The sequence below is a fragment of the Eutrema salsugineum genome, unplaced genomic scaffold, assembly GCF_000478725.1.
Source record: "Eutrema salsugineum unplaced genomic scaffold, Eutsalg1_0 scaffold_6, whole genome shotgun sequence".
In the NCBI taxonomy this organism is placed as follows: Eukaryota; Viridiplantae; Streptophyta; class Magnoliopsida; order Brassicales; family Brassicaceae; genus Eutrema; species Eutrema salsugineum.
Window position 1 is genome coordinate 5,852,227 of NW_006256547.1, and position 16,069 is coordinate 5,868,295.

The 16,069-nt window shown below is 39.4% G+C and overlaps 4 protein-coding genes across 4 annotated transcripts; 2 read left to right on the forward strand and 2 right to left on the reverse strand.

The window, feature by feature from the left end:
* Nucleotides 1-12: 12 nt before the first annotated feature.
* Nucleotides 13-6,860, forward strand: LOC18012076 (DExH-box ATP-dependent RNA helicase DExH17). Its single transcript, XM_006395343.2, has 28 exons — nt 13-60; nt 364-452; nt 675-858; nt 973-1,134; nt 1,311-1,548; nt 1,695-1,731; nt 1,819-1,865; nt 2,019-2,056; nt 2,170-2,191; nt 2,284-2,496; nt 2,588-2,744; nt 2,826-2,877; nt 2,997-3,068; nt 3,163-3,212; nt 3,326-3,443; nt 3,532-3,595; nt 3,667-3,750; nt 3,815-3,940; nt 4,018-4,214; nt 4,303-4,491; nt 4,604-4,855; nt 5,004-5,053; nt 5,188-5,205; nt 5,318-5,400; nt 5,523-5,700; nt 5,822-5,859; nt 5,953-6,252; nt 6,346-6,860. The coding sequence occupies exons 2-28, from the start codon at nt 385-387 to the stop codon at nt 6,702-6,704; spliced, it is 3,396 nt and encodes a 1,131-aa protein (XP_006395405.1). The 5' UTR covers nt 13-60; nt 364-384; the 3' UTR covers nt 6,705-6,860.
* A 130-nt stretch (nt 6,861-6,990) lies between these two features.
* Nucleotides 6,991-8,919, reverse strand: LOC18012046 (probable E3 ubiquitin-protein ligase ARI3). The gene has a single exon (XM_006395344.2). The coding sequence runs from the start codon at nt 8,779-8,781 to the stop codon at nt 7,198-7,200; it is 1,584 nt and encodes a 527-aa protein (XP_006395406.1). The 5' UTR covers nt 8,782-8,919; the 3' UTR covers nt 6,991-7,197.
* A 1,016-nt stretch (nt 8,920-9,935) lies between these two features.
* LOC18011847 (zinc finger CCCH domain-containing protein 41) lies at nt 9,936-14,321 on the forward strand. The gene is made up of 5 exons (XM_006395345.2): nt 9,936-10,265; nt 10,627-11,359; nt 11,746-12,882; nt 13,058-13,372; nt 13,502-14,321. The coding sequence occupies exons 2-5, from the start codon at nt 10,673-10,675 to the stop codon at nt 14,042-14,044; spliced, it is 2,682 nt and encodes an 893-aa protein (XP_006395407.1). The 5' UTR covers nt 9,936-10,265; nt 10,627-10,672; the 3' UTR covers nt 14,045-14,321.
* A 329-nt stretch (nt 14,322-14,650) lies between these two features.
* LOC18011848 (chlorophyll a-b binding protein 2.4, chloroplastic) lies at nt 14,651-15,886 on the reverse strand. The gene is made up of 2 exons (XM_006395346.2): nt 15,655-15,886; nt 14,651-15,461 (listed from the first exon to the last, which is right to left on the reverse strand). The coding sequence occupies exons 1-2, from the start codon at nt 15,801-15,803 to the stop codon at nt 14,810-14,812; spliced, it is 801 nt and encodes a 266-aa protein (XP_006395408.1). The 5' UTR covers nt 15,804-15,886; the 3' UTR covers nt 14,651-14,809.
* Nucleotides 15,887-16,069: the final 183 nt, after the last annotated feature.

Below are 16,069 nucleotides of genomic sequence, written 5' to 3' on the forward strand. Positions count from 1 at the left end.
TCTCTGAGCTCGTTGCTCTTCAAGTTTCGTCTCGCACAGGTGTTTGATTCTGATTTAAAGGTGAGTTTGATTGAGATTATCCGTGCATTTCTCAATTGTATTTGCTCGATTCGTGATCGGTTTTAGTGGAGTGATTGCGAGTTTCTACTGGTCACCATCTCGTAACTTCCTCACACATTTCCTCTGAAATTTTCGCTAGCGTAATCTGTTTGCTAAGTTTGAATTTGGCGATTAGTTTTGAGATATCAATCGGTTTCCGCATCAGGATCAGAGCAGATTTTGGTTTAAATTCGTGGATGGCGATGGAAAATTAGTGTTGGTGTTTTTGATGTAATCGCTATATCACGCTGATAAAATCTGCAGATCGTCAAATTGCAATTGGTCATGGATACACACACTCTGAAATCTGTCTCTGATTTGCCTGGAAACTTCCGCTCAGCTTTTAGTTTCAGGTAATATCCCTTTACAGTTAGATTTAGTTTTGATCTTGTAGTCACTGTGTGCTAATCTATTTATTGCTCGCTTTAGATGTATTTTTGCTTACTCAAGGAATGGTTGGATGAATGTTATCTTCAGGAACATGATGATGATTTGCTTTTCTTTGGTCCTTTATCAAACACTGGTTGTGAATCTAAAACTTTCCTTTGTGTTGCTTCTGGCTCGTTTGTCTTCAGATACTTCAATTCGCTGCAAAGCGAGTGCTTTCCACTTTGCTTTCACTCCGATATCAACATGGTTATTTCAGCGCCAACGGGAAGTGGTAAAACCGTACTTTTTGAGCTATGCATTTTGAGGCTCCTCTCCAAGTCTATCTCTAACGAAGGAAGGTTTCTCCATGCTAAAGGAGCTCTTAAAACAGTAAGCTTTTGATCATGAGATTTTTTGAATGTTTTAATGCCTTCGTTTTTACAATAAATACACCAATACTGGACAATAAGTTTATTTATGGTTTCTTCAACCTCTGTTGTCAAGGTTTACATATCGCCGTCCAAGGCTTTAGTACAGGAGAAGCTGCGTGATTGGAATCAAAAATTTAATTCATGGGGAATCAGTTGTTTGGAGCTGACAGGTGATAATGAAACCTACAGCACAAAGAATATACAAGACGCAGATCTTATCTTGACCACACCTGAGGTCAGATAACAATTTATATTGCTTGGTGTATTTACTGTCTGGAACATGTTTATAGCGTCTGATTTTCCCCAAAGCTTTTAGCCAGAACACAAGCAATATAAGACATTTCATTCCGTGTTAACGCAAAGTACATAGTTTGTATCTCCTCTGGCTGTAGCTTACATTTTTTCCTACAGAAATTTGATGCAGTGAGTCGTTATCGCGTTACCAGTGGAGGCTTAGGCTTTTTCAGTGATATTGCGCTTGTGCTCATTGATGAAGTTCATCTGCTGAATGATCCGCGTGGAGCTGCTCTGGAGGCAATAGTCAGTAGGATAAAGATTCTTTCTAGCAATCATGAACTAAGTTCAAGTCCTTTAGCCTCCGTACGTCTTCTGGCTGTCTCAGCTACTATCCCAAACATTGAGGATCTAGGTAAAATACAGTTCACAGTTCTAGTCATATTTTGCAGATTTTATAACATATTGGTTTTTTTGCTTTGTTAACCTGCTTCGAGAGTAGAAATTGAAAAGACTTGCTTCAAAACAACTAAAGTGATAATACTTATTCAATTACTGCAGCGGAATGGCTCAAGGTTCCTACCGCAGGAATTAAGAGGTAAACTATGGATTGCTTTTAGAAATATGCCCTTACGTGGGGAAGTGTTTTCATTTTCTTCATTGTTTCCCTTCCCATGTTATATAGGTTTGGTGAAGAAATGAGGCCTGTTAAGTTGACGACTAAAGTTTTTGGTACCTGTCGCATCTCAAAGTCAATATTTTGGCTCTTTATTTATTTTTTGTTGTTTAAATGTTAAGATGCCCGGGTTGATGAATTTGGTTAGCTATTGATGAAATCCTGTTTTCATGAATTTTAAGAAAATGTTTCTTGTCTTTCCTGTAAAGGTTATGCTGCTGCCAAGAATGACTTCTTATTTGAAAAGGTATACAGTTTCTGCATCTTGGTTTTCAATAGCTATACCCCCTCTTGTCCTTTTCGTAAAAACGGAAACTAAACCAAGTCTTGTTTTCCTTTCTTTTCTTTCCCCATATCCAGCGCCTCCAGAACTATATTTATGGTAAGCGGCTTATCATGATTTTCTTCTGTTATTGCTGTCTTGCTTAGGTTGTAACTTACACCGTTCTGTTGAGGAAATATATAAACTTGCAGAAATTTTAATGCAATTCTCAAAAGGAAAATCTGCCTTAGTTTTCTGCTCGACACGAAAAGGCGCTCAAGAGGCTGCACAAAAGCTTGCTCAGACTGCAATGACCTATGGCTATTCAAATCCATTTATTAAAAGCAGAGAACAGCTGGAACGGTTAAGGGAGGCTTCGCCAATGTGCAGTGACAAACAAATGCAATCTTATATTCTCCAAGGCGGTATGGTCTGTTTCATCTTTTAGAGGTTTTGATCATACCTTTGATTCAGCATTGTCCTGCAAGCTGAATAGCACCGCAATGTCCCAATTAGTTGGTTATCACAATGGTGGTCTTTGCCAAAAAGACCGCAGCCTCGTGGAAGGGCTCTTCCTTAGTGGAGATATCCAAGTTCTTTGCACGACCAACACTCTTGCTCATGGAATCAACCTGCCTGCACATACAGTTGTCATAAAGTCAACTCAACATTTGTACGTCTTTGCGTAGATGGTTCCATTAAGAATTTTTTTTGGAACTTAAGTTAATATCCACTGACATAATTTTCCTTTCAGCAACAAGGAAAAAGGTCACTACATGGAATATGATCGTTCCACACTACTACAGGTGTGTTATTCAAGCATGTGTAGTTGTCTAGATGATATTGCATTCTAATTATCTGTACAAGCTACTGGAATGTGCTCTAAATGATATTGCTAGCAGGAGAAGTAATCTCTCTTTTGCAGATGTGTGGCAGGGCTGGTCGGCCTCCATTTGATGACACGGGAATGGTTATTATTATGACTAGAAGAGAGACGGTTATATACTGCAACTTTTCTCTGTGCCTGAATCTCTTACTTTATGTTAACCTTCCCTTATCTTATCTGGCTGTGATTTATTAAATGATTACAGGTCCATCTCTATGAGAATCTTTTGAATGGATGCGAGGTTGTTGAATCACAGTACGTATTGGCCGATAAACTTTTTGGAACTCTTTGCTTTTCGGCACATTCTTCAAAAGCTATTTGTTGACTTTAAAAAACATTCTTCTGTTGTTTTTATGTTTTTGTCTCAGATTACTGCCATGCTTAATAGAGCACCTAACCGCAGAAATAGTTCAACTTACTGTCTCTGACGTTTCACGGGCAATTGAGTGGATGAAATGCTCATACCTATATGTCAGAATGAAAAAGGCATGCTCTTATGCGCTCTCAATGATTCTTACGGTAAATTTTTTTTTATCATATATGGTTAAACTAACTTTTAAGTTCGTATGGACAGAATCCAGAGAATTATGCTATTAAGAAAGGAATTCCTAAAGATCGAGTTGAGAAGCATTTGCAAGGTGCTCTAGTGACGTAGTTACTGTACTCATTTTTCCCTTTTGAGGTTCTCATTTGTCCTAGATTTTATCAGAGCTTTGCCTTCAGAAGATCAATGAGCTGTCACGTTATCAGATGATTTGGACTGACACAGACGGTTTTGTTTTGAAACCAGAAGGTATTGAGATTTATGATTACTTATCTTCGATTTCGAAACAGAATTGACTCGTTATATTTTGTAGAGCCTGGAAGGCTGATGACAAAGTATTATCTAAAGTTTGACACAATGAAGTACATTATCCATGCGCCAACGGGCTATAGCTTGGACGAGGCTCTTCATATTGTATGCCGTGCGGAAGAGATATCTTGTATGTCATTTCTGCTTCGGTACATAGCTCTTTTTACTTAATGAGTAAACTAATTCTGTTTATTTGGAAAAATGAAGGGATACAGCTCCGACGCAATGAAAAGAAGACCTTAAATGATGTAAATGCAGATAAAGAAGGGCGGCTTAGATTCCACATCAACGATAGTAAAGGAAAGCGGAAAAAACGCATCCAAACCAGAGAAGAGAAACTATTTGTGCTTGCAAATGATTGGTTGACAGGGGATCCTTCAGTCCATGATTTATCCATGACTCAGGTCCACCAATATTATATTCATGGCTCCCTCTAATCACTTTATGACACTTACTTCCTACCTCATCTGAAAATTGGATCTTTTGTCTCAGGACGCTAACTCGATATGCTCCAACGGATCTAGAATAGCCAGATGCATGAAAGAGTACTTTATATACAAAAAGAATTATAAAGGAACGATTAGCTCAACTCTTCTAGCCAAATCACTTTATCAGAAGCTCTGGGACGACAGTCCATATTTGCTGAAACAATTGCCTGGCATTGGAATGGTTACAGCAAAGGTTTGATGTCTGTCTGCTCTTTATAAGATCGTTCACTGCACCTTACCTTTCAGATGCTTCAATGATTTTTTTTTTTCTTGGTAACTTTTGTCTAAATACATTCTTTTGCTAGGCGCTTCACTCGATGGGAGTCAGATCATTTGAAGCTCTTGCTGAAGCTGATCCAAGAAGGATAGAGATTGTTACCGGTCGAAAATATCCTTTTGGAAATCATATAAAGGAATCTCTATCTTCCTTACCTCCAAAAGTAGAAATCAAGGTCGAAGAAGTTGAATGTCATAAGCAAGGTGTATCTAAACTAGCAGTCACATTGACACGACTATCACAACCTCTGCAATCCACAAAACGCCATTATGCTGACATGGTTGGTTTCCTTAACTTTCTGCAGTTATATTCTAACTCTGCTGAAGATAGTGTACCTGCATCTCCACGTCTCTGCATAGTCTTGTGATCTTCTCATTAGTAAAAGATAAGTACTATATGAGCTACTAATCTGTATCCTTTTCTGGCAGATTGTTGGTTCAGAGGAAGAAAATCTTATCCACTTTCATGAGAAAATAAGGTTATGCGCGCTTGCTTTTCTTCTGATAACGAATTGGTTCATGGACTTTTTACCAACTCTCTCGTGTTTCACATAAGCCTCTTGTAAGACATTCATGTAAATGTAACTAATCAGTGATACTTTTATGGCAGCAGAATGGAGGACTTCTCCAGGTCTGTTTACCTGTCGGTCACTCTATCATCATCAACCAACCCAGTGTAACTCTTCGTCGAACATGGTTTAAGATTTGAAATAATTCTAATCTTCTTTGTTTCCTCTTTCTAGTCCCTATAGCGTAACCATACTCCTGGAAAGGCCCCAACAAGCAAAGGTGACTGTGAAGGCTGATCTCATCTTCGAAGAATACAGTTAGGTCTTCAAAATAGCATCACTGATTTGGTAGCAAAACTTGATAACCAAGTAGTGAGTAAGAAATTGAAACATGAAGTAACTTATCAAGTGTGTGTATTTCCGGGATTTTGTTTTGTAGTTGGTATTGATCTCCATGAAACGCTTCTACTGAAGAAGGCAAAAAACAGCAAAATATATTACCAAAGCGAAAACAGGCTGCCACACTATTATCCTCCGATGGTGGATGTCTACATAGTGGATGATGACAACACAGTTAAATCCGGACCTTCAAACCAGAATGATCAAAAAGATGAAATGTGAGTCCATTTTTTAGTACTTTCTTGCTCAGAATGTGTCTTATTATCAAATTTATTCCCTCTACCCATAAATACATATGTTTGTCATGAATACAACTTTCTGCTCAATTTACTTCTACAGGCCTAGTTTCAAGCTCTTAGATGAAGATTCAGAAGAAGGTTAGATGGTCACTACAAATTTAAATCCACCACAAGTTATTTTCGTGTGCTTTGTATTCCATTAACAATTTTTCAACCCAAAATTCCTTGCAGAGAAAGAGCCCTACGTGACGATGGAAGAAGACGACTGCGTCATTATCAATGAACATACAGTTTTTGACCACATACGTGAAAAAGCAAAGTGTTTTCCTTCATTGGCCACTTTGAATCAAACCTCTCCGGCATCAGGAAAATCAACTCTGAAAAGGAAGAGCTTATTGGAGAATTCTCCTGAACTCGATCCTCTATTTCAGTATAATTCTGTGCTTGGTTCACCTACAAATACTAAAAAAATCAAACAAAGCGCACAGAAAATTACAAGCCCGAGTTATGCAAGCCTTGCAGACAATAATGGTGAGTAAATCATCATTCATTCTGAAGTTTATTTTACGTTTATACACTTTTGGTTAAACTCTAACTATTATCCTCCCCATTGATCTGAAAAAGGGAAAACAGAAAGACCATTCTCTGATGAAACAGTATTCAACTACATAAGGAAAAGGTCCAAGAATTCTCCGGTACTCGTCACATCAAAAATCGAGGATCCCATAACCATCTCTTCTCAAGAAGGAAGAAACGCAGAGATAAGTCCGTATAAAGCCTACGGATTAATGGTTAGTCCTTCTGCTAAAAGACAAAGCATCACATTCGATGCTACTGCAGAAATGCTGTCCTTTGATATCTCAATGGCGAAGAGAACCAGCACCAACTTAGAGCAGAAGAAAGCATTCTGCTCGATGCTTCCAAGTAAGTCTAAAGTCTCTGATTCTTTTCTTGGATTTAAAAGCATCTTCTCGTTTCTGTGACTTTCTCATTTACACGCCAACACAAAAACTAGCTCCTAGAGAGCACATGCTAATGAAGTAATGATAGTGGTAGTAATAAAATTGGACCGAGGTGGTTTGTAAGTAAGATTACAGTAGATGGGATGCAGTTACAGAACTGCATGACGTTTTGTGTTTCAAAAGAAATTTGTATCTAAAGATTGGAAGTAAACTGGCACTTTCTACATGGATTTCTAAACCATGAAGACATGAAGTGATGCATGGATCTTATAAGTCTATGAAGACGAAGAGACAACTCAACCTTAACGAAAGTAATAGATAAATGACAAAAAAAAAATTGTATTCTGCACTGGATCAACTGTTTACGAAACAAAAAAAAAAGCATTAAAACGAGAAATATAAAACTACAGTAATAAGAAAAAATTGATGCTACGAAGAGAAACTGTCTTATAAGCACCCTGACCCTGAATATTACTCACACTGAAGTCCCTCCGCTAAAACCGCACTCCGAAGATCAGCATATGTCAGCACAAAACTCAATTGCTTTCTCTATTCCCTTTGATCTGTAAGGTGCAATGCTGTGGTTGATACCAGCTTGAGTTGGACCCAACAAATCATTCTCAATGCACTTATACATTTCTTTGCAGAGGTTATCAATCACAGGACATAAAAATTTGAGTTGATTCTTCATCATCTTTATGTCATCTTCACTATATTCATCAAAAGGCTCTTCTAAAATCTTGGAAAGTCTCTCAACATTACCTTCAAGTTGCTGCTGCTGATCTTCAAACAGATTCTTCTTCATCTCTCTATCCAAATCGCTCATCTCATCTTTGAACAGCTCTTCCCCAAACATGTAGAAGGCGAAAGGATACGAATACGAAAGAATCCGTCTTGATCTGAATAACAGGTCGACTCCATCTGTTAGCCAAGTGAGATCTTTAAACACCAACTGATCATTCTTTTCTGAAATGAACTCTGCCTTCTCAAGAATGCTCTTCCTACGTTTATCCTCTAGCTTTGATGAATCGGTATGTGCTTTGAAATGGTAATAGTAATGCGTGTACCTGTTTAAATCCCTCTTGGCTCTCTCCATTTGCCTCACTTTGTCCTCTTTGTACCTACCACAACTATGACCCGAGATACTCGTCCAGGTATGGTCTCTTCCAGTAGCTCCACCACACAACCAACAAAAATGCTGCCCACAAATACAAGTCATGAGATTGCATCCGTCACTCCTGTGGACAGGTTTGTTGCATTTGGGACACACCCTCGTGTGAACTGTGATCCAGTTAACTGTCTCAGACTCATCTTCACACTTCTTTCTCCATAGCTTCCACATCAGACAAGAGCAAGGAGAGTGAGACTCGCTCAGACAGCTGAAACAGAACTGAAGACCACAAGAACACTCGACCTCGACCTCCTCATCTTCCTCAGCTTTTCTTATCGCGTTCCCGCAATGCGGTGTGCTTGGACACCACTTGACCATCTTGTTATCTTCCACGTATGACTCAACGAGGAAACGATCAAACTTTTCAGCTAACTCCGGAGAAACTAGCTTCCTAACTACATCTTCATCGCAGATCGCGTTGCACTTGTGAGCCATGCATGTAATCCTTTTGCTCTTGCCTTCGTTGATGTTCACAGTAAAATGTTCCTTCCAACAATCGTTGCAAAAGCAATGACCACACTCCATTCTCGTCATCGCAGAACTTGGTATATCGTCTTCTATGCAGATATCACAACTCATCGTCTTCCTCTTCCTCGAACTAATCAAGGAAGGATCAAAGACAGTAAGACCAGCACTTTTGAACAAACTGTCTTTGCCTCTGTCACCATAAACTCCAATCAACTTATTCACGTTCCACTGGTAATGAATGAGAAGAGTCCTCGCTTGGTTCTCCTTAACCGAGAGTAATTCCATAACCCTAGCTAAAACTTCCTTCTGTGCCAGTACAAGAGATTCCTTCGTGATGATCTGGCTCGTTGATTTTTTGGAGGACACCTCTTCATGAGCATGATCATCATTGTAGTAATCTTCATAATTATCCTCCTCCTCTTCCTCTTCCTCCTCGAAGCTCAAATAATCGTCATCCATCGATTTAAACTTTTTATTAGAATCAGATTACCGAGAAATCGTCGGACGGAGGCGATCGAGAGCCAAAGGGAGAGAGTGTAGACGAAGAACACGAAAAGTCCTGATATGGTGGCGACTGGCGAGATCTTCTTCACATAATATTTGTAGGACTCACTCGAATAACGCAAATCTTTTGGGTGTTAGTTACTTTTATAGATATATCTTTTATTTTATTTTTTTTGGTGCGAAATAGATAAATATAAGTATGTTTTCCTATTCGAGTTGAATTAATCAAGTAAATCTCTTCTTCTCCTTATTGTATATTTTCTATACTGTACAAAAAGGAAATAATGTAGGTGAATTTTTTTTAAGGTGTTCGAATATATGCTAAATTTTCATAGCTTAATCTGTTGGGTTTCTTTTCTGAGTTCTTGAAAGATTAAGTTTTTTTTTTTTTTTTTTATGATGACTCTTTGGGCAGGAATTATGGTATATAGCCAACTTATGTTGGTTCATTGATTGAATGATTCATATTGAGATATCAAGCTTTATAGAATAAGATACTGATAAAAGTATGTATTGTATGTTTGTATGTATCTTAATTTCATAAATTTATATATCTTACCTACTTTTTAAAAATTGCCCCTTTTAAACGACTTACAACATTTGTATTTTTATTTATTTTGTATTTTTTAGATTTAATTTAGACTCTTCTAAATTTTCCTTTTTGTGTTGTTTTTTGACAATTATTTTGTTGGTTGATTAGATTGAACTTGTGACATGAAGGTAAAATGAGAGATTCAATATTTCCTTTGATCTTTTATTTTGTGATTTACGCTAGGTTTCTCTTTCGTCTAGATCTTGTTAGTTTGGTCATTCCATTTTCTATTTCGCAAGGATTGTTTAAAAGTCTTTGTTTTCTATGTTGTTTTCAATTTGTATTTTCTTTCTTGTTTTAGACTGTTGGCTCAAAAAACATTCTTCTTTATGACTTGATTTGTTTTTTTTAATCGTATGACTTGGATTTTGAATTTCATAATTTAGGAATATGTGGATAGGCAAAAACATAAATAAATAGGAATATTGGGTCGTTCTGTAAACTGGAAGAACTCTAGGGGTAGCAAATCCAAATTTCGCTTCTAGTTTCTCTCCTCCTCGTCTTGCCTTGTTTCCTTGCAATTTTATTTTGATAACAAAAAGCCCCTCCTCTCTCTCTCTCTACCCCACCCTTCTCTCTCTAAGCTAGCTCCTTCAAACCCTAACGACGAGAGCAGTCGCTATCGGCGACGTGATTCTCAGGTTTCTCCTTGTAATTCTGGAAGGACGACGGCGAAGAATCTCCGCCGCGGATTTAGTCTTCATCGACGATCGCTGCGCCACTATTGTTTTCTCCAATTTCTTCTCAATATGTCCATCCATTGTTTTTGATTTTGGTCATCTGGCCTGAATCCGAATTTTGGCTGTGAAGAAGAGCGGCAGAGTCACTGGTTATTCCGGGAGCACCTGTAAGATTTATTTCCCTTTTTCAAAGATTTTTTTTTTGTTTTTTTTTTATTTCTGAAGCTCTCTGGGTTCTTAAAAACCCTAAGTTTCTGCTGATTGCTGTTACTATTCTGGAGTTAGCTTAACTGGTTAGGGGTTTCGAGTTGTTGTGTGAATTAGGAGCTTAATCAATAGCATATGCGAAGCATGAAACCATAGTCTGTTGGATCTCGAGAGAGATAATTGTTGGTTTATAATCACTAAGGGGAAGATGAGACTTAGGTAGTTGTTGTACGGCATTGATTGCACATTACATCGTTAGGGTATCGTTTGGTCTATTATTCTTTGTTGTACAGTAATCTGATGGACACTACATTGTATCAGAGTCTTGTATGAGCGACAAGAAGCTCTGCATTATCCAAGTGGATCGATGGAAATTTCCGTTTCCTCTCCAAAGCAAAGTGTGTTATCTCCACCCGATTGTATGAGTGACCCTGAGGAGCATGAGATCAGCGAAGAGGAGGATGACGATCGCAACCATAAGCACCGTAGGAAAGAAGAGACGAGGTCTCAGTCCTTGGAACAAGATTCTTCAGACCAGACATTCTCACGGCCGTACAGGAAAAATTATAGACATTTTGAAAATGGCAATACGTTTAGTGAACATGAAAAGCGGTCTCAAGGGGCAGCGTCAGGACAACGTGTGCAGTTTGATAATCAAAGAACAAGATCTAACCCAATGTTTTCAAGGGACACTGGTCCTGGTAGAGGTAGAGGAAGTTATGGCTCTTGGAACCAGCGTGATTCCAGGTTTAATCCTGTTGATCTCTCATCTCATATGGTTCCGGGCATGTTTGGAGGAAGGGGACTAGCTGGTGTTTCAGCTGCTCAAAGTGCACGATGGCCTGCTTTTGGAATGCTTCCTGGAGTTCCAAATGGTGGCTTGGATGGTTTCCATCACTTAACTGGATCCCTAAGACCACCATTAAATGCTTCACTTAACATGGGTATTCCTCGGCAGCGATGCAGAGACTTTGAGGAACGTGGTTTCTGCCTCAGAGGGGACATGTGTCCGATGGAGCATGGAATCAATCGTATTGTTGTCGACGATGTTCAGGTATGTTTTCATGAATTATTTGTTTTGGATCGGATTTTAATTGAAAGACACAATAGATCCTTGAGGCTTTGCTGGAAATTTGATAACTGTTTGCATGATCCTATCTATACTGATTTTCTTGATTAAGTTGCTAGTATTGTGACCATTTTATGCCCTTCAGCAGTACTTCTGGGTGACATAAAATTAAACTCTTTAATGTTTTCAGTGTTAGCTCTACGTGGCATGGCTCTACTTTATTCTGAATTTTAGATGCATATTATCTTGATTCTCAAATAGCAAATACTTTGTATTGCATGATAAATTTCGTATGACTACTATTTTGTTACACTGTTCTTCTCTTGTGTATACTTAAGTGATTAAATTTCCTTCATTTTCCATTTGTGCAGAGTCTATCACAGTTCAACCTTCCCGTTTCAGCCCCTGGTGCACCTCATCTGGCAGCTTCTTCTAAACCAGTGCCTGCACAGTTTGGGTGTGCTAATTTCATGAATACTAAAGGAGCTCATGGGAAGATTAACGAGGGTGGAATGGCTGTTGATGGCTTGGGTTATGGTGATGCATATCCTAGTGTAGGTGGAACTGATTTTTACGATCCTGATCAACCTTTGTGGAATAACAGTGCTGGTGAAACATCTGGGGCATTATCTGCACTAAATCCTCATGGGATTGATGAGAATGTAGCTCTGGATGACAATAACCAAGATGGTCCTGAAAATGCGTGTGGTATTCGAGACTCCAAAAGCACAAGTCAATCGGTTTGGGGCAGAATGCGTGGTTCTAATAGTCAAGCAAATTTTAAAGAGAAAGCTAATGCAGTATTAAATTCATCAGCTGGTCTTGATGATCAATTGAAGGAAGTCTCAGTAAATTCATCCCGCCACGGTAAACAAAACCATGTTGGTGAAAGTGTCTCAAATGATGCGATGAACAATACAAGAAAACCAGCGCAAAAGGCAATGCGGACTCTATTTGTGAATAATGTTCCCCACGAGAGCAACAGAAGGGACCTCATTCTTGCCCATTTCCAGAAATTTGGGAAAGTTATTGACATTCACATCCCAATAAATAGTGAGCGAGCATTTGTTCAGTTCTCGAAACGCGAAGAGGCTGAATCTGCTCTCAGGGCACCTGATGCTGTGATGGGTAACCGCTTTATCAAACTTTGGTGGGCAAATAGAGATAGTATACCTGATAATGGGCTGTCCACTGGCAATGGTGCTCCGATGAAAGGTCGTGGTATGACTGCTTCTGGAGGGCAGAACCAGCTTCCTATTGCTTCAGCATCAAAAAGCAACCATGCATCTTCCATTGCAAAAGGCCCCGCCTTTCACACCGGTGGAGCTCCATCATCCTCTGAACAGCCTAAGTCTGTGGGGGTCACTAGTGGTCCCAAGGTTACTCCGCTTCAGCAGAAAAAAGCAGAAACTCTTGAGCAGTTGAAGGAGGAACTTCGAAAAAAGCAGGAAATACTGGAGCAGAAGCGTAATGAGTTTCGCAAAAAGTTGGCGACGTATCAAAAACAAGTAAGAACAAGTTACTAAATCCCTTCAACCCCGTCAATACCTTTTTGAGGGAAATTACAGTTTAAGCAGTCACTAGAAAATTAAGCAGAAGTAGAAGTATGAGATTCATATCATATTGCTCTAAATCTTATTTACTCGGACAATATTCATATCATTTTGCTCTAAATCTTCTCAGGGTACGGTTGTCAAGTGTGAGGAAGCAGATGAGCCAGATGCTAAGCGCGTTAAAGTAGACACAGCCTCTAGTTCTGGTGCCGCAATCTCATCACCAAAAACAGAGTCATCAACAGATAAGAAAGTGCCTATCCAGAAACCACTGTCTACTGCTAAACTAAGCACAGAAACGCAATCACCCGATTCAAAAATCTTGAAGCAAAGACCTTATTCATTTACCACAAGTTTGAACACTCTTATGGTAAATAGGTATAAGTTAGACAACCGCACCACTACCATCAAAGTGGTTCCTCCTCTGCCAACCGGGTTAGCCGATGTACGATCCCTTTCTTTGCTCTACTTTATGAATGTGCAAAACTTTCCCATTTTTCAAATTAGATACTATTGAACTCTACCGGTATTATTAGGTCACTTACTGATGGTTTGAACTACTTTCTACTTCTAGGTTGCTGTCTTAAAGGAACATTTTTCTTCTTATGGCGAAGTCTCAAAAGTGGAACTTGAAGGCAGTGCATCAATTGATAGTGGCAAGAATCAAGATGAAACATATAACGAAAACTGTGGAGCTTGTGTCACATTTGTGAAACGCAGCGCAGCCGAGAAAGCGTTTGCTAATGCAAAGTGCTGGCAAGAACACATGTTGCAGCTCGTGTGGGTAACACGTCAAAGCAACCAAAAGAATAATAGTAGCAATACTAATAATAATCTCTCAGCTTCTCGTGACCACCTTAGCAGCAAAAACAAGCCCACTTCTTCTGTTTCTAATGACCCTAAACCAGCAGATGAAGTCAAAGCCTCCTCCTCTACGGAAGAACCAGAGAACACAAACGTCTCTGGAGAAGAAAATTCTGTGGATGAACGAGAACGAGAGGCCAATGAAAGCGACAATGGCAACCATAAAAGTAACAGCGAGTCCATTGAAGGAGCTTCTAAAGAGATTGCGGCGTCAGGTACCAATGAAGAACAGTTGGAACAGAGAAATGATTAAGTTGGGAAAGAAGATTCGTCAGTGAGGTCAACTTTTGTCGCAGAAACATATTTTTTTTTGTTTGATCTGGTATTAGTGTTGTTTTCTCCGTTTTAGGCTCTTTAGCCAATTCGTGAGACGTTAATATTTGTTGGTAGCAAAGAGATATATATTTATATATCTAAGTTTTTTTTTTCCTTTTTGTTGGATAGAATGTGACAATAAGAAAAAAGAGAAACGAAAAAAGAAGTGTATATGTTACATTTGGCCTTCCAAAGAACAGTGGTTGGGTACAATTTCGAATTCTGTTGTACATACATAGTTGAATTTGGACACTTGCTTTAGCCGAGACGAAAAATAGTGTGGAATCTATAAACGGCACGCATTTTGAAAGTTTATCCAATGTTCGCATTTTGAAAGTTTATCCAATGTTCGCATTTTGAAAGTTTATCCAATGTTTATCCTTATTTTGTTTGCTAAGATCGATTCTTGGAACTTGGAAGTATATTATTTCTTTTAATTTTCAAATTTATTTAAGTCTATTGTAGAAAAACGAGATTGAAAGTCGATGATTCTCTTAGGAAAAAAAAAGAAGGAAATTCGTGAATCTCGATAGTGACACAGCCGTTCACAAATTTCTTGTTCAAAATGACAAACGAGACAAGAGCCTCAAAGCTGATGAGAATTTCTTTGATCAAGCAATAACTTTGAACCAACAGACTCAAACAGTTTCATGCATTACATGTTTAAAGAGATAAGATATACATAAATTTTTCAAATCAAATTCTATTTTCCAGGGACGAAGTTGGTGGCGTAAGACCAGGCATTGTTAGCCACAGGGTCCGCAAGATGATCGAAGAGATTCTCGATCGGACCTTTACCAGTAACAATGGCTTGAACAAAGAATCCAAACATAGAGAACATTGCAAGACGACCGTTCTTGAGCTCCTTCACTTTCAATTCCGAAAACGCCTCTGGATCCTCCGCTAAGTTCAATGGGTCAAACGCTCCACCGGGGTAAAGTGGGTCAAGCCCTTCACCAAGAGGCCCACCTCCGATTCTGTACCCTTCAATTAAGCCCATCAACACAACTTGAGAAGCCCATATGGCTAAGATGCTTTGCGCGTGGATCAAGTTAGGGTTTCCGAGGTAATCAAGTCCTCCTTCGGAGAAGATCTGAGATCCTGCCTTGAACCACACGGCTTCACCGAACTTGACTCCGTTTTTGGAGAGAATCTCTGGGAAGGTGCAGCCTAAAGCGCCTAGCATTGCCCATCTACTGTGGATCACTTCGAGCTCACGGTTCTTTGCAAACGTTTCTGGGTCGGCGGATAGACCGGCGGTGTCCCAACCGTAGTCTCCGGGGTATTCTCCGGTTAGGTACGACGGTGTGTTTTCTGAGAATGGTCCTAAGTACTTGGGACGGTCTGGTCCGTACCTGTCACGTGTGGTTAATGGTGATTAGTTAGATTAAAACTGAGGAAACAAAAAAAAACACGGATTGATCATTTTGTCCGGATAAACCGGTTTGATGCGATCCAGAAAACCGAACTGAGTTCAACACATGAGCTTTATTCATTTTAAGATATTAAAAAAAAAGGAAAACCGGAGAGCGAGATTGAGGATGGAACCAAATGCTCTGAGGAGTAGACTTGACGGTACGGCGCATGACGACGCGGCCACCGCCGTTGGAAGCTCCAACTTTGCGGAGGAGATCGTTGGAGGGCTTGAGGGCCGTTTGGCCGGCGAATGAAGAGTGTTGGATTGCTGACGTGGCCATTCTTTGAATCTGAGATGATGTGATGTTGGTGTTATGCAGATGAAATGGGTTTTCGTTTTTTTTTTATAATAGAGATCCGAAAGAGTTTATCTTGAAGGAGATTTGCAGATGGATATGTCTGCGAGTTCTGATTGGTTGGTTTCAGATTTTCCACAAACTCGGATCAAGTGGGGCAGGAGATGGGTAGAGGTTGTGATTGTGCCACGTGGCTGTAGGAGATCTTGTGCCAAGAGGATAGTGTTCCAAGTCCAACACACTTATGCGGC